The 23,429-nt window shown below is 33.6% G+C and overlaps 1 protein-coding gene and 1 long non-coding RNA gene across 4 annotated transcripts in view; one reads left to right on the top strand and one right to left on the bottom strand.

Moving 5' to 3' along the window:
• LOC147839397 (uncharacterized) overlaps positions 1–23,429 on the top strand; it is a 765,501-nt gene that overhangs the window by 601,715 nt on the left and 140,357 nt on the right. The window lies entirely within an intron of this gene.
• slc5a6a (solute carrier family 5 member 6a) overlaps positions 1–23,429 on the bottom strand; it is a 40,581-nt gene that overhangs the window by 12,803 nt on the left and 4,349 nt on the right. For 2 of the 3 annotated variants that reach the window (XR_015517806.1, NM_001025529.2), the window contains 5 exon segments: positions 5,424–5,872; positions 3,185–3,250; positions 2,836–2,887; positions 2,648–2,715; positions 1,219–1,373 (listed from right to left, as the gene is read on the bottom strand). Coding sequence is in view for 2 of the 3 variants with exons in the window: in NM_001025529.2 (NP_001020700.2) it covers positions 1,219–1,373; positions 2,648–2,715; positions 2,836–2,887; positions 3,185–3,250; positions 5,424–5,771 (689 nt within the window). In the remaining variant the exon portion in view is untranslated. 3 annotated transcript variants of the gene reach the window in all.

Below are 23,429 nucleotides of genomic sequence, written 5' to 3' on the forward strand. Positions count from 1 at the left end.
AAGTCCCACTGGTAAATGTTAATGGTTTAAAATCAACAGTGAGAAGCCAGATATATTATAGCGACTGTGCTAATATTAATCCACAAAAATATTAAAAAAAATAAATTTGATAAGTTATTAACTCTGTTTAATAAAACATAATCAGATTGCGACTACAATTTTAATGCATTATTAGGCATTAAATGAGAAATTAACATCACTCGGACTAATAAAAGCTTTTGTTGTTTTCATCATGAGTTAATAACTATTAGAGTCTCTACTATTAGACTATCTAACTATTAGACAACTATTGAAGCCTCATTGCACAGTGTTAATGCACAACAGGGTTCAACACACACAAAAAATGCAGGGTTCCACACAATTCCTTCATGTTGTCTCAACGCAAATTGATTTGGTTAACTTAATTGTTTTATGTTCAATCCGCTTAAACTTGTAAAAATGATTAAATTGTCCCCTAAAAAAAAACAAAAAACAATTGTGTTGTTTCAACTCATTTGAAATAAGCAGTTTGAACAAACAGCAAGTCATTTTTTGAGTGAATAGCCCCATAAATAGTCACTGCAAATACAAACTTATGCTCCTAAAAAGCACTTTATAAAAGTATAAATAATAAATTATTATTTACATTATTTTGAAATACTCACAATATTAAAATTGCATGCATTTATTATCTTGATGTATTGAATGCCAACATATGTCTATGTTGAAACATATTCATTGGTGTATCTCACTGAACTTAAATAAATAGTTAAACCTATTATTTACTCCAGATGCAGAATTGTCAATGTACCGCTTCTCCTTTTGATGCACAAAATAAGAAGACAATGTTATGATACTTATATCAGTTTTTAGTATATTTCCTCCTCCCTTAACACAAAATGTTTTGTGGGGGGTTCTGTATCTACTTAAATCCACAGTAAAGATATGTTCCTGTCACATATCACAAACGAACACTTTTAGAAACCTTTAATCTATTTACATGCAGGGCAAAGGGCAAAAAATATGTTTTTTGCTTAAGCTGTTAATGACCTTACTCCAACAGGTTAACACTTTTGCATGACCAAGAGCATTGTTGGCTTATTAATCATAAACTGACCAAGAACATGCATGTAAACACACTCAATCAGAAGAGGCCCAAGTAAATATAAAAAAAACTGTAATTTTTGTGTGAACTGTTCCTCTAAGGCAATCAAGAACATGTAAAACTGTATTGCTCACTCAAGGCCTGCGATACGGCTGCCATTTTGTGCTTTCCTCCACACTTCAGCGATGCCGCCTGCCTGGTGTGTGCCCACCACGATCACTGCCAGTTGCCCTGCAAACATAACGATTGTCTGAAACACGTCTGTCCAGATCACTGCTTTCAAACCACCCTAAAATAAAGAAAAGCAACAGTTGTGATATAACATAAGATACTGTTCAAAGGGTAACATTTGCTTTGCATTTATTAAACCAAAAACAACTGCTTTCTATTTTAAAGCTTATAATGCATTTGTGCCTGGGTGTATATGGATTGCCTATATGTAACAAAAATACATTTTGTATAACTACCTATGCAGTTATATCAGTAACATTTAAATAATATATTTAGTCTTTCACACATCTCTCACACTTTTGGAATTGCATTGTGTCCATAAAACAGGAATATAACTATTGACAAACCATTGGAGCATAAGACAGAGATTTTTTTTTTTATTAAAAAGTTTAAACTTCCAAAATTAATGTTTGCAAAAAATATTAGTTTTTTTACTACTATATCTGTAGTTTTTTTGGTGTTATTCATGTGTAATTTGTGTAATTTCATGTGTGTTTTAAGTTAATAAAAGGGTTAATTGATTAATAGTGTTCAAAACTCAGTAACATTTAAACAGTTTTTTTTTGTAAAAATGTTATGCTGTGACTTTTATAAAATAATATTTTTTTTTTAATCCAAAAGTTAGTTATTAGGGCTTTGAAAGCACTAAAAAGAGAAATTGTCTACTTTAAAGGGTCTTTTTTTCTCAGATATGCTGTGCTTTAGTGCTCAGAAAGTTGAAAACAGTTATATACAAATATTTTTGCAGAGATCCTGATGATTTTTAAAGATTTCCCTGTTATACATATTCTGTCATGACACAAAAGTTCAAAAAGCAGTAATATTTTGAAAAAAATAAATAAATAAATCACTGTAAAATCGTTTTTTGTGCCACTTTCAATCAGTTGAATGCATCCCTGCTCAATTAAAGTGACAATGTATATATAATAAGTTAACTTTTATAGGGGAGAGAATTGAGTTTATTCCCATTTCAGCTTCTATGGCTATGTCATGGCAAAAAAAGGAAAAAAATTACCACATTTTATAAATACAACTTTTTTATAGTTATAAAAATAAATATTTTAACAATTTAAAGTCACCAACAGCAATAAATAATACAGAGGGTAAAATAATAATAATAACAATAATAATGATGATAATACATGAGATAAAATTAAAAATAGTTTTTAAGGTTTATTTTTGATAATAATTGTACAATTTTAGAAGGATTCACATTTAAAAATATTTCATTTAAAGTGTGTCTAGATAAAAATTGTTGCCTGAACTTTTATAGGACAATCCATTTATCCCACAAGTAAACAATATGCTGAAAAAGTGATTAATCTGACTTACCAATGCTGTATAAAGTGTACAAACTAGTCCCATTGCCAGCACTGCCCCCCAAAGGTCAAAACCCGTTACTGTGAACACAAACAAATTACAAAAACATGAAATAATCGACTGATCTTATAAATAGTGACACACACACACACGTACGCACGCACACATGTGTCAGGTAAAATTTCAGAGGTCTAATTTACCTGCATTAAGTGCAAGTGCAGGAGCATACAGGACAACTCCCATATAGATTACCTGCATAAAATACATAAACAGACATACAGGATTAAAGAACATTCGATTGTTTTCGGACAAAACTTTTTTTCTTTAAACATTCCCCTTTCTAGCAAACGATACTTTGAGAATCATTACAGTTAAGATCAACAATGCTGAGTAAAATATTGTCCATATCAGTAGGGGTCAGCATAAGTTTGTAGGTGCAAGTTCATGTTTTCATATCGACAGCAGGGTGTCTTTCTGCCTAACAAAACTGGAGTTAAAGACAATATTAACATTGGATTATTGAGTAACATACACATCCATTCAACTCACCATTTGAAAAATGAAGGTCACAGTGCCACATATCCGAACACTTTTGCTAAAACGAAGCTCCAGATACTATGAAAAATTGAAAAATAATGCAGTTTAATATTAATATAAACCATATATAGACCATAGAATAATATATATATATATATATATATATATATATATATATATATATATATATATATATATATATATATATATATATATAAATGCTGATCTAGTTTACATCGTATTATACTCAACAACAGTGTTCGTCAACTGCATTCCTAGAGGACCACCAGCTCTGCACATTGTCTCCTAAGTCTCCTTAATAAAACAAACCTGATTCAGATCATCAGCTCATTAGCAAAGATTGAAAAACATGTGATAGGTGTGACAGACAAAGCAGACATGCTAAACATGCAGTGTTGATGGTCCTCCAGGAACGTGGTTGAGAAACACTGCTTAACACTATTAGAGGTGCGATAGAGTGTGTTTATTCAATATGCTAAATTGTTTTCTGACATCTACATAGTAGGTATGTGGTTTAGGTAAATTTAGGAATTCTCTAGAAACAGCTTTATATGCTCCATATTTATGACCACAGGAATTACCCCTAAAATAAAAAGCACTGTTTCGCCCATTTTTAGAACAGTCATGAATATTTATGCGCTCTGCAGCTTGTGTCAGTTTGACAACTTTTAGCTTGGAAACATCCAAGAAAGAGCTTAGGACTATGACACGATGCATAAATGTACATTAAACGCTTATAATAAGCAGTTTTTGTGTGTTTTGATGCCTCATTACAAACATACTTAGCAAATCTCACAATATATACACGTTAAACTAGCAAAAGACACTTTTAAACAGCCTCTTTGGGGTGGTGCTGAATAAATATATAATCTGTATATCCTGCATTTTGCATTCTGATGTACACCTCACTGTCATGCATGACTACCTTATTCACAAAACTGCTCCTTTTTAGTTTCCTGCCTCTCCCAATTTCAAAATAAGAGTCTTACATGCATAGCATGTTTACTACTAGTGGTGTAATGGATCATAAAGCTCACGGTTCGGATTACGTATTGGTTTTTTAGTCACAGATTGGACCATTTTTCGGATCAGCTGAAAAGTGGAGGAGACAAATGTAATTTGCTTTCCATTTATTAAAAAAAAACAGTACTGCAAGACACTTTTGGTTTTAACAAACAGAACTTAAAACCTGTAATTTTATTTTAAAAAAGGAAGAAATAATCAGACGAATAAAAATAACTGTAAAATATTCAGTACTGTTACTACTACTGTTGCTACTAATGTTACACTAAATGTATAAATCTAACATTATAATTTGTACAACCCAGTGTACAACATTTATAAAACATCACTGGTTTTATCAAAAACTATTAACTGTTTTCCCAGTACTTCTGTGTTAATTCAATCTTTGTAACTCAGACTAAAACCTAAATAACTTTCTTGATTTTTGCGTTTTTCAAACACAGATTTGAAAGCAGCAATTCGAAGGATTAATAAACATATGGAAATCACCATCATTTATAATGAATGTTGCGTGGGTGTTAAGATCCCGATATTTTAATGATTGTGCAGCTTACCTTGAATGCATTAATGTAGCTAAACAAGTAGTGACAGAAAACGCCTTTAATGAAACCCACCACATCCCGAATAACCCACCACAACTTATTCCGTCATCCATATTTTACAAGAAAGCCTAAATGCTTTCATACATGTGATTTGAATCACACAAGAGCCGACTTCCCAGTGATTGTTACAAATTTAGGATTAATCTACTAGTAAAAAATATTTATTATTCTGTGAGACACGTGTTCTGAACTGAGGCTTGTGATCCGAACGAATCATGGATCAACCATGATCCATTAAACCCCTATTTAATACAAAATTAGATATACTTAAAAGTAAAGTGGAAAATTTTTTTAAATATTATACTGTAAATATTAATGATCCCATGTCACCTTCAGAGTTTGGGTTTAGTTCTGATTTAGCTGTTTTAATCTCACAAGATTAACATGAGAAAAACAATGGTGTTTCAAGCTCACAGTGTGTAATTTCTATGTACCTCTAATAATTCAGCTACGCCAAGGTATTTCACAAATTCATATTATCATTCAAGGGCACCTTTAAATAGCACAACACACACTGATAATTTTATTCTGATCACATCTGAAGTGAACGCTGCAGTCAAAATTTGAGCATTATGCTAGACTTTATTTTATTAAAAAGGCACTACCTCATATGCACTGCTGAGGCGGAGGCGATAGAAAACTGGGATGAAAATGTGTGCAGGAATGAGCAGGCCCAGGAAGTAGGAGCAGCCTAGGAACCAGTACTGTGTGCCATAGGTGTAGATCTCAGACGGGGCACCCAGGATGGCCACAGCTGACTGAAAGGTGGCTAACAGTGAAAGTGATACGGGAAGGCAGCGCATGCTACGGTCGGCCAGCAGGAACTCCTGTGTGGTCCTCTGCCGACCCCCTGAGAAGGCGTAGTAAAGGCCGATTCCTGCGGATGCCACTAATAGCACGACAAAAATCACATAATCCACCGTGCTGAAGTGCATTTGGACAGTGTCCCCCATGCTGAGGAACACACGGAGCAATGAGGCTCCTGGATGGTCAGTGAAGGGTCAGTGGATAGTGGTCCATTGGGTCATCATTACCGAGGACTGCAGGTGACGTGCTGTAAAACATAAAGCCAAGATACTGCAGGTAAAGTGGGTGAAAAAACATACATACATGCATACACTCACCAGCCACTTTATTAGGTACACCTTACTAGTATTGGGTTGGACCCCCTTTTGCCTTCAGAACTGCCTTAATCCTTCGTGGCATAGATTCAACAAGGTACTGGAAATATTCCTCAGAGATTTTAGTCCATATTAACATGATAACATCATGCAGTTGCTGCAAATTTGTTGGCTGCACGCAGTTGCGAATCCCAAAAGTGCTCTATGGGATTGAGATCTGCCAATTTTGAAGGCCACATCAGTGAACTGAACTCATGTCATGTTCAAGAAACCAGTCTGAGATGATTCACATTTTATGACATTGTGCATTATCCTGCTGGAAGTAGCCATCAGAAGATGGGTACACTGTGGTCATAAAGGGATGGACATGGTCAGCAACAATACTTGGGTGGTGTTGACACAAAGCTCAATTGGTACTAATGGGCCCAAAATGTGCCAAAAAAATCTCTCTCACACCATTACACCACCACCACCAGCCTGAACCACTGATACAAGGCAGGATAAATCCATGCTTTCATGTTGCTAACGCCAAATTCTGATCCTACCATCCGAATGTCGCATCAGAAATTGAGACCAAGCAACGTTCACATCTTCCATTATCCAATATTGGTGAGCTTGGTGTGGTTTTCTGCAGCTGTAGCCCACCTGCCTCATGGTTGGGCGTGTTGTGCGTTCAGAGATGCTCTTCTGCATACCTCAGTTGTAACAAGTGGTTATTTGAGTTACTGTTGCCTTTCTATCAGCTCAAACCAGTATGGTCATTCTCCTCTGACCTCTGGCATTTGCACCCACAGAGCTGCCACTTATTGGATATTTTCTCTTTTTCTGACAATTCTCTGTAAACCCTAGAGATGGTTGTGCATGAAAATCTCAGTAGATCAGCAGTTTCTGAAATACTAAGACCAGATCTGGCACCAACAACCATGCCACGTTCAAAGTCACTTAAATCATCTTTTTCCCCATTCTGATGCACGATTTGAACTGCAGCAGATCGTCTTGACCATGTTTACATGCCTAAATGGCATTATACAACAACATGATGGGAGCCATAGTAAAATAAGTATTAAGTATAATATAGTATAGTAAGTATTATAAATTTACTTGTACACTGTTAGCCCTTTACCGAGAGAAGTAACTACACTAACAATGATTACAAAAAATATTTGAAGTCATAAGAGTTAAAACATTTGTAATATCCTCGTTCATTCATTTTCTTGTCGGCTTAGTTCCTTTATTTATCCGGGGTCGCCACAGTGTAATGAACCGCCAACTTATCCAACAAGTTTTTACGCAGCGGATGCCCTTCCAGCCGCAACCCATTTCTGGGAAAAATTTGTAATAACCCACAGTAATACTCCAGGTATTTTCCAATTCCTATTTAATGGAGTGCCCTATAAAGGGTTCAATGATGATAAGATTACTGATTATACTGTAATTATATATTAGTAAAGACGTTAAATATAACACATTCTTACCATAAACACACATTAACTCATATTAGACTTATATTATTCTTAAGTATATATAGTATGTTAAGTATATATTTAATGCATAATTGCCACAATTGCCAATTTTGTTTTGGTTTTAAATCCAGAACTGCAGCTGTAAGGCTAGAAATGTCAATAGATTTAATGCTGCAAGCACGGCTGGCTCAACATTGTCTGAATAAAGCTCTACTTAGTGTTTTCTGATCTGCTGGCAGGAGGCCTTAAGACGCAGCATGCTTTTAGCGGGTCTATTCGACATGAAAAACATTGACAATGGTTTAATAAAAAACCCAGAAGAAACCGCATCTGTGCTAAACATTAAACAGATTCTTTCAGTTTCTACATGTTATGTCACTCAAAATGTGACCACATATGCAGTTAAATAAATCATAAATAAAATTATTCATGTCTATATGGCCTTATTCTATATTCAAGAACTTATAATATTCTTAATTAGCCAATTTTTACTCTTTACATAAAAAATAATCTAATTAAACAATGAAAGAAGAGGAAACATCCTATTTATCAATCAATCACAACTGACTACCATGCAATGGTCTTGTGAGACGTAACACAGCTCATTTAATACGTCAGCATGTGACTTAGAAATCTCTTTTTAATTTAATATTGTGCCTCTGGGGCTCCTGTCCATTCAAACCATCTTACAAACAACCATTCTAGCATATTCTGACATTTAGCAGGGTTCATCCACATTCACAAAAAGCACTTTAGCGCATTTAGTCCTGAGGACAAACAATTATACAATGATGCAAGCAGTAAGCATATTTAAAAGATACATTTAGGGCCCGCAGAAGATTTCATTCCAAAATTGAAAATAAAATACATTACACTAATCTAAAGTGATAGAAAAAAGTCAAATAAAAGCCAATTGTCATCTGAAAACATGGCACAAAACTGCTCTAAAGGAAAAAAAATATTAACAGACACACTGTGAAAATGTCCTTCCTTGCTCTGTTAAACGTCATTTGGGAAATATTTTAAAAAAAGAAAAGAAAATTCAAAGGGGGGCTAATAATTCTGACTTCAACTGTATGCAAGCGTTTATACTGTGTGTGTGTATATATATATATTTTGCAAAATGGTCAAAGGTTAAACATCATCTAAACTTTCATGCAATTATGTGAGTTTACAAACTCATTTACTGACTACAACTGCAATATCTGTAAAATGTGGTATATGGAGCCACAATCTTGTCCTGTCTAGTGGAACAATACAACCTAAAAAAAAAAAACATTTTGTTCTAAGATGCAACCATAGCAAAAATTACTTTTTCTTTTCTTTTTTTTTAGGTCAAGAGCACTTAAATGTACTGGCATATGCCAGCGAAATATAAAGCAAATGGCCAAAAAGATAACAGGGTGATTTTATCAGTTTATAGACTTTCACGTCATAATTACACATCTCAAGCAGTTCAATTGGAGACTCATTTTGTGTGATCAAAGCTGTTGTGTTGGCTAGTTTGTTAAAAGATAAGTCTCACTTGCGGCACAATAAGTACAACAGTAAAACACTTTGACCTAGAATGCTCGTGACAATTCAGATAACAACACCACACAAGAGCTGTTTGGGTTGGAAAAGATGGTTTCACACCAATACAATCTTTGTATGAAGGCAAAAAAGAGGACAAACTGGTTCTTATCTGCACAACTGTGAATAAAATTCAAGGACACACAGGCCAACATTTGTCGTATGCTGTCAAAATGAATCATGTGCGACTTACTGCAGTTTCTTTTTTAGCTTGGTTCCTAAAGAAAAAAAACTAAATCTATGATGGAGAAAAAGGATGGAAAAATGCAATTCATGTAGGGCTGCACAATATAATCGCAAAATTATTGTTATCATGATAATACAATCTCCCATTTTAGACATGTGTAACATTGAACATTTGTGTAATGTTGCCATTACATAAATAAATGATTTCAAAACAGAGCTTATAAAAATATAGTTTTTCTAGGCAAATGTTCAATTGTAAGAAATATCGTTATTGCAACCCTCAACAATAATATTGCATATACTCAACAAAAATTTCACTAATGCACAGTATGGAACTTTCGTTGCCAGAGCACACGCATTCACAACAAACCAGGCGTATTTGTGATGCTGTCATTAAATATGGACTAAGTTTGGCTGATGTACAGTCAATTATTTATTCTTTTATTTTATTTTCAGCTTAGTCCCTTTATTAATCTGGGGTCGCCACAGCGAAATGAACCGCCAACTTATCCAGCATATGTTTTACGCAGCGGATGCCACAACACATCACCAGGAATCACCCATACACTCTCATTTACATACATACACTACAGACAATTTAGCTTACCCAATTCATCTTTACCACATGTCATTGGACTGTTGGGGAAACCAGAGCACCCGGAGGAAACCCACGTGAACATGGGAAGAACATGCAATAACACAAATTTTACCATATGAAAAAAAAAAATCATAATAATTTTAACACAGGAAAAAATAACCTAGGAATTACATCAGAGATCTGAGGTGTTCAGGTGCATTTGTTCCTCCCTCTGGAATATTCTTGTGTGTTTCTCAGTGTGTGTCTTTTTACATTTGGTTTTATAATTTCCTTTTATTTCTGTCTTTGCTTTTTAAGCATTTGTATGTATTGGAATGTCGAATAAATATTGCTGTACTTGTCACGACTCGAGATACCAGTACCACTGTTGTTCGGTTAAAAAACTTAATTAAAAAAAGGAAAAAGACAAAAAGAAAGTTTTTTTAACTGATTTGTTTGCAAAAAATGCATACATATAAAATTTTTTTTATTTATAATTAGCATAGAATTTCATAATGACAACAAAAAAACATGTTCAAAAGTTCAAAAATCACAAAGATGATTTTAATCACCTGTAAACTACACACAGAAATGCCAACTGACCCAGCCAAGGCTCAAACCAGTGACCTTGCTGTGAGGCGACAGCTCTACCCACTGCGCCACCACATCGCCACAGCAAATTACATTGTTAATTTAACACAGTTTAACACTAAAGGATTTACTGTGTGGGAGTTGTCGTCTTCATTGTATCCTACAGGACTTCTGTAGAAATGATGTTCATGGATGAGCTAAAGTACTCAAAACGTATTATGAAGCAGAATAAAAACCATTGCTGCACAGTATTTTTCATTCACATATTTTTCATATTCGTATCCTAAAATTTAATCATGCACAGATGCCTTGCCCATCAAGTTTCAAAAGGAAAAAATATATATCTAATAAATAATTCAGAGTCAGTTCAAATGAAATCATGCATATCAAAATAAATTAACAGGAACTATTGTGTCCATCCAATCCATTGCACAGAGATAAGGAAGAGCTACATGGGATTATCCTGAAATTCTATGTATTTCATTAAATCTGTGGCATTTTGATCATTTGTTTGCGATACTGCAGCCACATAACACAAATTTCAGTAAACAAATGAATCCTGAACAGACACTGACAGTACGATATGAACACACACTCAGTTTTCATATGTAAAAAAATACCTGCACCGCTTGCAACTTTAATAAAGATTAGTTTTGATTATTTATTTATATAATGAAGACTGTACAGTATTTTTCATTCGATTATTCAAATTCTGTACACCTGAATACTGTTAAACTCAACAGAATACCACAGTCATCGGTTTATTATATTTCATGCATGATTTACTCCCTTATAGAATCATCCCAATCAATGTAAATTAATGAATTCTTCACAAATAGAACTATTCAAGCCATCTTGTGAAAATGTATTCAAATCACAATATTCAGTATATTGCAGAAAAGCAAAATATAAAAATTTCAGAATTGTGCAATATCGTACAACCCTAAGATGTATTTTGCATGGCCAAACAATGACTTGTTCCCCGTCCTTGTCACTATATAGCTTATTTCTCTGGATTTGTATATTCTTCAAAACAGTTGGTATAATGCAAGTACATAAGTCTGCGGAATATATAACACTGTTTTAGTGGCGTTTGGATATTTAATGAAAAAAATCCTTCATATTGGGCCTTTACATCTACAAATATGGACAAACCGGAATCCTTTCTATGGTCACAAGGCTTTTGATGTTCAAACAGTGGGATAAAGGCACAGGAGTGTCTGTTTGATTGGGTTTAGCCTCTATGATCAAGCCCTGTGCTCCTGCATGACTATTAAACAGATTATGACTCACAAGCAGCAGCAGCAGCTTCAGAACCCACTGTACAACACAGTGTGCCCTCACATAGCAAATATCAGCTGTTTTAACTGTCCAATTATATAACAGATTGACTGCTGGTCACCAGTGGTTCAACAAGGGTGGTTTAAAGTTTGACAATACTGGAAAATATGTTAACCATATAGTATTCCATTACATGAACTAAACAGCTATAAATAAAAAAACAATACTAAATCAAGTGATATTAATATAGAAATAAAATATTTAAGTAAACTTAAAATAATGCTTTAAATTTTAAGAAATCAAGTTTAATTATGCAAGATAATTTAATTAATAACGCAAGTTATAATTTATGATATTTTAACAAAATAACAGACCAAAATTCAATGTCATGTGTCAACTCTTAATAATCTCTCACTATAGCTGAATTCAGAAAAAAAGGAAATAAAATGGGACAATGACATTTGACAGAACAGAAAGAGTCATGACAAGAATTATGGTACTGGTGAATTAGTTAGTGAAAAGTTGCTACGCTACTGAAAATAAATCAAGCACACAGTATGTCAGCGGGCCAACCAACATGATTAACACTGTCTGGATGTCAGCGTTTCACCACTCCAAGGTTTAAAAGTTTTAAGAGAACTGGACTACATTTAAAGGTCTAAAATAAACCTAAATTTTTTTACCATTTAAAGAACTATTATGTTTTTCCAAGCCCATAAGATTTTAATTAAAAAGGACATGCACAGTTGGACAGATTAGATTACTTATAAAAATGCATGAAGAAAGAAATGTCATCTATATTTTTTTAACTGTCTGTCATGAACACATAATAGCATTATCCTAAATATATTCATTCAATCCTTCATTTTCTTTTCTTCTTAGTCCCTTTATTAATCTGGGGTCGCCACAGCGGAATGAGCCAACTTATCCAGCATATGTATTATGCAGCTAATGCCCTTCCAGCCACAACCCATCACTGGGAAACATCCATACATCCACTAATGACAATTTAGTTAACCCAATTCACCCATAGTGCATGTCTTTGGACTTAATTATACAAAAAAACAAAACAAAGTGTGAACAAAACAGGGGAAGTAATTTTAAAGTTACGAAAAAACGCAAATTAGGTGTGTTTCCATCAAGTTGTAAGAGTGTCTGACTGTAACATTGGCAACCCAGTGACCAACAATAAATGTATAATGGATACAGCTGATTAGTCAAATGTTTGCTACGTCAGAGTTTATTCAGCAAATTTGTTTCCGTTCCCCATTGTTTGCATTAAGAATTTAACATGTCTAAAACAAAGGGACTAAGTTGAAATGAAAATGAATGAATGAATGAATGATTGAACATGTCCAAAACCACCTCAAGTAAGCATAATCCCTCGTTTTTCTTGCAAACCTTCCAAATGGGCTTTAACAATGTAATGGAAATGGAAACCTGGATAAAGACTGCTAAATTCAGGTTTTACTGGTACAATATCTAAAATAAAAGTAATAATCCTGTCACCTTTCTAAAAGCATCTTTCCCCCTAGGCTAAAAGCTTAAATATAAATTAGACATGTCACAATAATCAATTTATTGACTTATCACACAACACATGGACATGACCTCAATCATTTTGGTGATGCAATATATATCGCCCAATAAAAAATACAATTCTAGCAACATTTTAACTGATTGTGCAACATCTCTATCTCTATTGGAGATGTCAGTGTCAGTATAGTTTAAAAAAACACTAGTATTTACTAAAGTATATTTTCATGTGGGTGCCTGACAACTGAAAATAGATCTGGTACCAAATATCGCAGCCTCTCTTACTTTTTAACCTTGCACTTTTTTGTTAACATGTATTATTTATTTGTTTAGGATATACGTTTCTACATTCTGATCACACTGCCTAATTATTAATTGTTCAAATGACTATGATTAAATGAAATTTTCTTAAGGATAAAATATTATGTGTTCTTGGGCAGAGTATACTTAAATATTATATTGTCATTCTGGCATTATAGAATAAGTGGCATAAAATTTCTTAAAACAAAAATAATATAGTTTAATCACAATATATTTTGGTGCAATATATCGCAAAACAAAAAAATATATATTGTGACAGGCCTAATGTAAATGCAATCGGACTTCAAATATGAGGTAAAAATCGTGATTTTGACCTTTCTCTACAAAATAGGTAATTGATCAGAAAATATGAATCCAAGTTAATAAAAGATTTTAAGATTTTATTTCTTATATTTGGATTATGTGATACAGAGTGACCCAATAGAAAATTAAATGTGTTATTTATTTATTTTAATTGATAGCAAAAACACCCTTTTGAAAGTCATTATTTTTTTTTTCATTTTAAAAATGCAATAATTAACTACACATTCGGAGTATACTCCCATGTTAAATTGTGGAAAACTGACTTTGTCCACTAACATAGTCAACTGCTCGAAATATATTTTAAAATAAATAAAGTTACTACTTATATATATATATATATATATCAGTTTCAATTGTTTTCAACTCCTACAGATAACATTCAGAGTCTTCCTCCACTGTCCATTTCAGGGGCCTCTCAAACACAAATAAATACAGTCCATGTTTTATCACTTCTAAGCAGAGTACACAAACAACGATGTACAGATTTAAACAATAGAAATTTACCAATTAAATCACAGAACACTTTAAAACACTTTAAAAAAATACAGCAGTAGTCTTATGTGATCTTTCTGTAACCCTTTTGCATATTTTATATTAAAGCACGAAACTGATCAAAACACCCGGTTGTATTAATAATGACTTACTTTCATTTTTTGGCTAAATCTCCCTTAAAACTCTTCTCTGTTCAAACAATAAAAGGCCGTAGATCATTTTACAACAGTCATTATGCAACCCGACATGATTGCTGAAATGATTGCAATACTGTAGAGATGTTAATGCATAAAGATCAAGATCAGTCCATATGAGATTTGACAAAACCAAACACTTCGCCATAATCACAGCTCTTGATATCTGTAGACAACACACTTTTTTTTTATTAGAAGCAGACGGGTTCTAGCAGTTCCTCAGAAGTTCATCTATATATTATGACTAATGTACTTCAATATGACATATAATCTGAATTCTATATAAATAAAAAGCTGAATCAATAATTATCTGCCTAATCCAAGCAGCATTACTGGTTGAAAGTTTGGAAAGAATACGTTTGGCTGCATGATATTGGAAAAATCTGGCATTGCAATATTTTGTTTCTCTGCGATAAATATTGCGATTTGAATATAATTTGAGCAGATGATTTGAATAGCTCAGTTTGGAAGGATTTCTTTCATCTAGGTAGATTAGGATCATCAAGTCTTTTTCTATGCAGTATGTTTGCATAAATTATAATAAATTACAAGTATTTATAAATACATCAGAGCAAAGATGAAAGTTAAATAAATAGCGCTTTATGTTTTTTCTGGGGAGTCTAATTTATTTAAAAATAATAAGATTTAATGATATCTTTATACTTTAATCTTTGTTAAATAATCTTTTACCAGAGAGGCTAGAAAATTGTAAAGCTCTACATTATTATTATTATAATCATGTTTTAATAATTTTTTTATTGAAATGGCCAAATTCTGACTGAGCAAAATTGAATGTAAAAAAAAAAAAAACTCTCATAAATAAATGTAAAATGAGGCATATAACTGCAAAAAGGTCCACTTTTGGAGAAAAAAGAACCACACTTTTTGACAGACTGGCTACGTGCCTGATTTGTATTAACTTTCGACTAATTATTGAGGTAAAGCTGCTGTTATATTTGCACATTCAGACGATCTCCTTAATAATTTAATTTCAGGAAAGTATTATTTGCTAATTCTAAATAGTGAAATCTTATTATCAGCCAAAGACTTTCAAAGCACAACATTGTTCAGTTAATTAAATCATGCTGATTTTGTCTTGAAGTCATTCTTGCATGCAATTTCAATTCGAATAAAAGTAGCCTGATAAACAATATAGGGAGCAAGTCATAAGTTGTCACTGAATGAATGTGTAAATATAAAACCAACTTTACCTCAATCGACTAATTTAATACCCGTGTGTGTGTGTGTGTGTGTGTGTGTGTGTGTGTGTGTGTGTGTGTGTGTGTGTGTGTGTGTGTGTGTGTGTGTGTGTGTAACACTGTAGGACCTTGATTAGTGTTTATAACATCGATAGGCAATTAATATTTAATCAAGTAAAAGCATATTTAATGAACTAAATTAATATTAGAATTATTTAAATTTAACATAATTCTGCAAATAAGCGTGTTTAAGCCATTTACACTGACATTTAGCCTGTGTGTTTCTATGTGTTTTAAACACTTTTAAAAAAACTACTTCTAATTTCATCAACAAATACGGCATTTAATATACATCAATTAAAAATGGCGGTAATTTAAAAGAAGATGCACTAGTATTACCAGTCAGTTGTTACACCCACGCGCATACATGAGCAAGCAATAGAAGCACGAGCACGAGAAATATGGAAGGCCGTTGGGGCCAAAACGTCTGCACCAAACGTGTTAACGCGTAATTGCGTGTTAACACGTCATTTACGCGTTAACACGTCATTTACGCGTTAACACGTTGGTACGTGTTAACACGTCATTTACGTGTTAACACGCAATTTACGTGTTAACACGTTTTTTTTTTAACTAGTCTCATTTTTAAAGTGCTATCATTTATTCATTTTTCCAATTAACCTACTTATTATAATATGTGTAAAGTAATTTCACTTAAATCACAATAAATGCTTTGCAGTCAATGATCTGTAGCAGATATTTAGCATTATAAAAGGCCAGACATCTTCTGTAATGTTATGTTTGATGGCATAATAATGTAAAATAATAATGTTTGTTATTCAGCTGCTGTGATTTCTTTGAAATGTGTGCAGAGAAATCAGAATGAGATTAATTTGACAAGTGTGTGCAAACACACTTTTTTTTCAGGAACACAAACATACAGTATATACAAATCAACACAAGAACACAGAATGACATAAGTGGATAAAGTAAATAATAAAACATTGGTTACAAAATCATATACAGTAAGGGTTGTGTATATGTATGACTAAAAACAAGTAGCAACTTATCTAATAAAAAAAGATCTATAGAGATAAAGATGTGTAGAGATCTGGAGGTTGGGCAGCAACCTTGGGCAGAAAGCAATAATCCTCTCCGCTGTCCTGACAGTCCACTGCAGTCTTTTTGTGTCTGATTTGCTGATTTCTAGATGGCACTTAAGAGTTTTTTTATTTTTTTTATTTGAACTTTTTATACATTTATTGTTTGCAAAACTTTACACTATATACTTTTAGTCTCTGTACTGGAAGCTCCAAATCACCAAGACAAAACACTCTTGTGTGCAAACAATTGATAATAAATAATTGACAAGTTTTGATAAAACGGTAAGCTCTTTTCTGCCTGGTAAGAACAGCCCAAGTTATGATATACTAAATCAAAATTACAAGACAAAAAGTCGAAATAATGATTTATTAACTCAAAATATGACTAAAATCTGTAGAAATTACATAACGACAATAGATGGCGACAAATCACCATCTAAATGTGTAACTTAATTCTCTAAAGATGATTAATCTAATCAAACTTTTTTTTTTTTTTTTTTTTTTTTTTTTTTAAGAGTTATTGAATCTTTAACTGAATGTCATTTTTTTCATTCATTAGCTTGTTTATGAAAACTGCATGCAAGAACTTAAACTCAAATGGTCCATGGTAATTTTGTCAAGTAACTTTGCAATGTAGTGGGTAACACATGCAGTTTAGGTCAATTCAATATGAAGTGAATTTAAAATAATATTTCCCACATTATCTTTAACTAACCAAGGACATTTTCACAGTATTATGCCACAGTATCCAATAAAACAAAAATTCTTCTGGAGTCATAAGTCTTATTTCATAGTTTATATAAGTGATATGGGTCGATCAATTGTTACTTATGCAAACTTCAATACTTTCTTTAAAATATTAAAGGTGCTGTAAGCAATTTTTCATCTTAACAGGCTGACACAATTCGGCGACTCTCAAAAAAAAAAAAAAAAAAAAATTGTGGTTAGGCATGCACAGAGCATCTTCTTTCTCACAATGAGTTTCTTCTATCATTCATCCAACCAAGTTCGTTCTTCCGAAGTGATCTGGGAACAAGGTCAGTGCTGCAAAGAGCTTGTAAAGCCTGCCCTGGCTCATTTAAAGTGACCAGCGCAGTGAATGATAAATGTCAGTAATAATCAAAACAGTTTAAAACGGGCTTCTCTAGAAATGTAAATATTGCACATAATATGAAAGATTGTGTTCAAGCATATAGCTGACTTGTGCACTTCTAGCTATTTTCTTCTTGCTCATTTTGTAGATAACAGACCAACAAAAAATTCATTAAAATAAAGATACAAATTATATCAAATGAGTTTTAAAAAGATATATTTTCCAAGAAAGATACAAGTGTATGTTTTTGTTCTTGCCCATGAATAGATGATTTCTTTTGTTCTGTGGGAAATAAGGGTTTCTTTAATGCTCCACTGTAATTGGGTCACAAGCCCCAGTCATTTGTTTGCTACATTTTTAATTTGTCATTATGTTAAAGATTGTCATAAGCATCTGATTTTTCCTCATTCTAATGTGCTTTCATTTTCTCCTAACTTGCTGCAGGAGTTTTAAAATCCCAACCGATAATGAAATCTGGTTAAAGTGCACACAAACCTTAAACGTGCACACACTACAAGACAAAGAAAACTGTGGCATAACACACTACAAGATACTATTAAGATTGTGCCTGATGGAGCACATAACCTGATTGCAGAATAACTCTGCTTTTTAATGATAGGCTAGCTAACAAATATTTGACCAACTGCCAAAGCGAACAGCCTGCAGAATGAAAAAAAATGCTGCTTGAAAAGAGCACGTCTAAACAAATGTCTAATATTATGAATAACTATAATAAAAACTACTACTATTATTATTATTATTATTATTATTATGGATCAGAGAGAAGACAAAGGCAGATTAACAGAGAATGGATATTTAATGATACTTTAAACAATTTTGAGGTTGTTCAGAAAAGAAATATCATCAATACCAACAAAAAGAAAACAAACAAACAGAACTTAACTTCGGGTTGTAACTGAAACAAGATGATGCCAGTGGAGGTAAACACCGTACAGGATTCACAGGACAAGATAACAGACAGGATAACAAACTGGTGAGCAGGCAGGCAGGCAGGCAGGCAGGCTACATTATCAGGTAAATGCTGTCACACTGTAGAGAAATGAGTCTGGATAATAACAAATAAATCAGACCATAAATGAGTGATTGTTCCAGGCTTACAGGGTTATGTAGTGTGAGCGATGATGAGCAACAGGAGAAGGTGATTGGTGATTGGTCTGGTGATTGGGGCTGTGCAGGTGCAGTGAATGAATCTGATTGTCCAGAAGGATTCCTGACAATCATTATTATAAGCTAATATCATAATACTGGGATGTGCCGTGCTTTGACTGGCTATTTATTTCAAAAGAAAAATTGTTAGTTGTTGCACTGCATAGCCTATAGTGTGGAAAAATATAATTTACAATGCAATGAAACCCTGGTCTGCAGTAACAGTAATGTCTCTCCCTGGGAATTTTATTTTCTATACTTTAATTTTCTAAACCTTACATTTTAATGTTTAAGCATTTTGTTTCATTGGCTACACATCTGGGTCATAGCAACCACACACACAGAATAAAGTGTGGCTAATAAAAAAAAAAAGATGGTTTAAGCATATTATAAATTAGCTTATTAATTTATTCATTTGTTAAAACCAACACAATTCCCACCAGCTTTTCTTTTTAGGCTTTCAGGATGTTGTCACAGCCATGAACAGAATTACTGGTTTTATTAATAGCCTTATTGTTATTATTTGATCAACTGCCTATAGGCACAACCACAAAATGGTTTCTGGCAGTTATAAAAAAAAAAAAACAAATGCATGCACTCAAGGTGTGCTGCAATTGTCTTTCATATATAAAATAAAAGTTTGTATGTTAGAGAGAAACAGAATTGCGGCTCATCTCGTGCATTTACTTAATTTTATAACAGCCAGTAAGAGATATGCAAACTGGGACATAATGACACCTATTTTAAGGTTTTGCTTATAGTGGCAGGTAATCAAATATTACCATAATAATAATAATAATATTTTATTATTATTATTATTATTATTATTAGCAGGTTGTTGTTATTCTGTTCATTGTTGTGACAAGGTCCTGTAAGCCTAAAAAGAACAGCTGGGGAGAATCGTGTCACTTTTAACAAATAAATAAATATATATAAGCTAATTTATAATAAGATTAAATGATAGTTTTTTTATAAAATAGTGTAAGTATAAAAAAAAATTTAGTCCCATAGCCTAAACTGAAACGAGTAGGCTATAGGCTATAAGATTTTTTTTTTCAGAGAGAGATAACTGCAGGGCCAGGGTTTTGCATTGTGAATTATATTTTTTCAATACTATAGCTAACAATTTTGCTTTTGAACTACATAGCCAGTCAAAGCACAGTATAATAAGTAAAACTGGCCACAATTTAGTTTGGATGCGTTAAATTGGAAGAAAATATATACATTAAATACAAAGGCTGGTTATTTTACTGGTGATAAGGCACACTACAGTGTAACCTTACATTTTACTCATTATTTTAATTGATAATTTGTTAATTAATACTGGGCGAGGCAGTGGCGCAGTAGGTATTGCTGTCGCCTCACAGCAAGGTTGCTGGTTCGAACCTCGGCTCAGTTGGTGTTTCTGTGTGGAGTTTGCATGTTCTCCCTGCCTTCGCGTGGGTTTCCTCCGGGTGCTCTGGTTTCCCCCACACTCCAAACACATGCGGTACAGGTGAATTGGGTAGGCTAAATTGTCCGTAGTGTATGAGTGTGTATGTGAATGTGTGTATGGATGTTTCCCAAAGATGGGTTGTGGCTGGAAGGGCATCCGCTGCATAAAAACTTACTGGATAAGTTGGCGGTTCATTCTGCTGTGGCGACCCCGGATTAATAAAGGGACTAAGCCGACAAGAAAATGAATGAATAAATAATACTTAAATGTAAAAATGGTATTGAATCTACTTAGAAAGATTTTTTATTTACTTTAAAAAATGTCTGGTGCAAAGTTTAATAGCTGTTAGTTGTGAAAGTTATTGATGTACTCTGGCTCCTTTAAGGGAGGTGCACCGGAAAGTAGGAGAGAGGGAAAAAAAGAAAGTGGAGAAAAGTTCGGCAGATGCAATGCTGTAGTAATGCTGTTTGTGAATGTTATGTTGATGCTCCAGATTAAAGACAAAGAAATGAATTATCACTCTGGTAACCCGCGTTTAATTATGATACCCACGTTGGAGAGACTGGTTTGTAAACAGCCAGAAACATGGGTTACAACAGATTTTCAACAAAAATATTATAAGGAAACTTATTTGACAACAACAGATCCTATAAATGTTATAACAAATGCCCTTAATTACCTAGCCTAGTTGACAGCAAGCATCAAGTGTTTATTGAGACTGTGTCTGTCATCTTTCTTTATGAAGCATTAAACAGAAGGGCGCACGTTGACTAGAGTGATGTTCAGCTGACGAGGTGCATTTATTTAGCCTGTAACCTACCCTATAGATTTTTTTTTTTTTTGCATATAATGTTCTTAAAATTTCATTAAAATGTATATTTATAGTTTTTATATAAAATATAAATATATAAAAGGCCTGGATAAATTATGTATTTTATAAAAGGTTTGTTTATGGACTATGCGCGTCTCGCTGGCGCATCTGTGACCAAGACAGAACGTGTTTGTTTGAGATGATCAAGACTCACGGTATCCAGAGTAAACCACCAAATGAAAAAGAAGAATAAGAACCACATCCATCAGGAGGAACTGTGGATCCCAGAGGAATCTGTCTGAAATAGATGTCTTTTTAGTGAACAAGCATGAATAACATGCAGGTTTTAGAGTATGTGGAATTCCCAGCTTCAACTTACATGTTTTTCATGTTTGTTAACCATTTATTAATATGATTTACCATTAACAAAGCATTTGTTAGTGTAATTATAAACCTTATTGTAGTCTGAACTCCAGCATTATAATGTTACATTAGTTCATTAATGGTTCTTGTAAGCACTAATTTGTTAACTAACGTATTAATTAACACTGTAACAGACGTAAATAAGCGTTATCTTACATTTCTTTATGCTTTAGGATCATTTTATTTCTATTGTTTATGGGGGACTTTTATTTTGACAAGAAATCGTTTTTTCAGAGCTAAAAAGTTATGATGAGAGAACAATATGGATAGCGGGCATTTCATGACGGTTTAACAGAGCTCGTATTAAAAAGGACGGTTTATAAGTTTATTCCTCGCTGCCAAATATGTTGAGCTTCTTTTAAAGGAAGTAGAGCAGATGACGTAGGCTCAACGTAGCCATTGTGTAACGAAACGATAGCTCGCATCACCACATTAATATTCACGAGAAGGATTACAAGCTGCTACGACAGACACAATCATCGTGACACCACAGCTACGTTTTACTTGAATTATTCATGATGCAGTGACCGAAGCACTACGCTGAGCTTACGGTGACCTTACCTCATCATCCAAGATCATGACGAGAGAGTAACGAACGCGGAAGTGCGTTAAGAAATACAAACCGAAAGCAGCAAAATACAAAGCAACAGAGTTTTGCTGCTGCTTAATGTCTTGTTCATCATGGGTAACACTTTACATGAATAATGATGTATTAATATGTTAACTAAACATTACTTTATTATGAACTAATGATGAGTTAATGCATGCCAATCATGAATTAACTTTAACTACAGCATGAGTCACGAGTTCATGTGTGAATAACGGCTACCTTAATTGTTAGTACATGTTTATGCCTAATTTAAACATCATGAACTCATGATATCTTAATGTGTAATTATATTGTGACTTTACTTGGAGGGTCACATCATCATTAATCCATTCTTAACTACTCGTGAACTCCTTATGCACGTCCATCTAGTATGTTACACTGAAAAACAATAGAAAAGTGTTCTGGCAGCATAAACATGAACAGGAATTTATGAGTAGTTAAGGATGAGTTAACAGTAATGTGACCCCCCAAGTCATGACATAATTATACATTAACAACTTATGAGTTCACGTTAATTACTTTTAGCTTAAACTTAAATGTGAATTAATACATTAATCAACAGCATGTACTAACAAGTAATTAAGGTAGCTGTTATTCACACATGAACTCATGTGACTCATGTTGTAGTTTACGTTAGTTCATGATTACTGCATGCATTAGCTTATCATAAAATCATTCATTCGTTTTCTATTCGGCTAACTCCCTTTATTAATCTGTGTTCGCCACAGTAGAATGAACCGCCAACTTATCTAGCATATGTTCTATGCAGCAGATGCCCTTCCAGCTGCAATCCATCTCTGGGAAACATCCATTCACACTCATTGACACTCATACACTATGAACAATTTAGCCTAATTTAACTGTATCGCATGTGTTTGGACTGTGGGGGAAACCGAAGCACCCGGAGGAAACCCAAGCGAACCCGGGGAGAACATGCACACAGAACTCCACACAGAAACACCAACTGACCCAGCCGAGGCTCAAACCAGCGACCTTCTTGCTGTGATTCAACAGCACTACTGTGCCACCACGTCGCCATCATGAATTATGAATTTATAATAAACTAATGTTTAGTTTGCATATTAATACATCATTATTAAAGTACTGTTATTGTAAAGTATTACCAAATCAAT

Source organism: Danio rerio, chromosome 20, assembly GCF_052040795.2.
Source record: "Danio rerio strain M-AB ecotype USA chromosome 20, GRCz13ab, whole genome shotgun sequence".
NCBI lineage: Eukaryota > Metazoa > Chordata > Actinopteri > Cypriniformes > Danionidae > Danio > Danio rerio.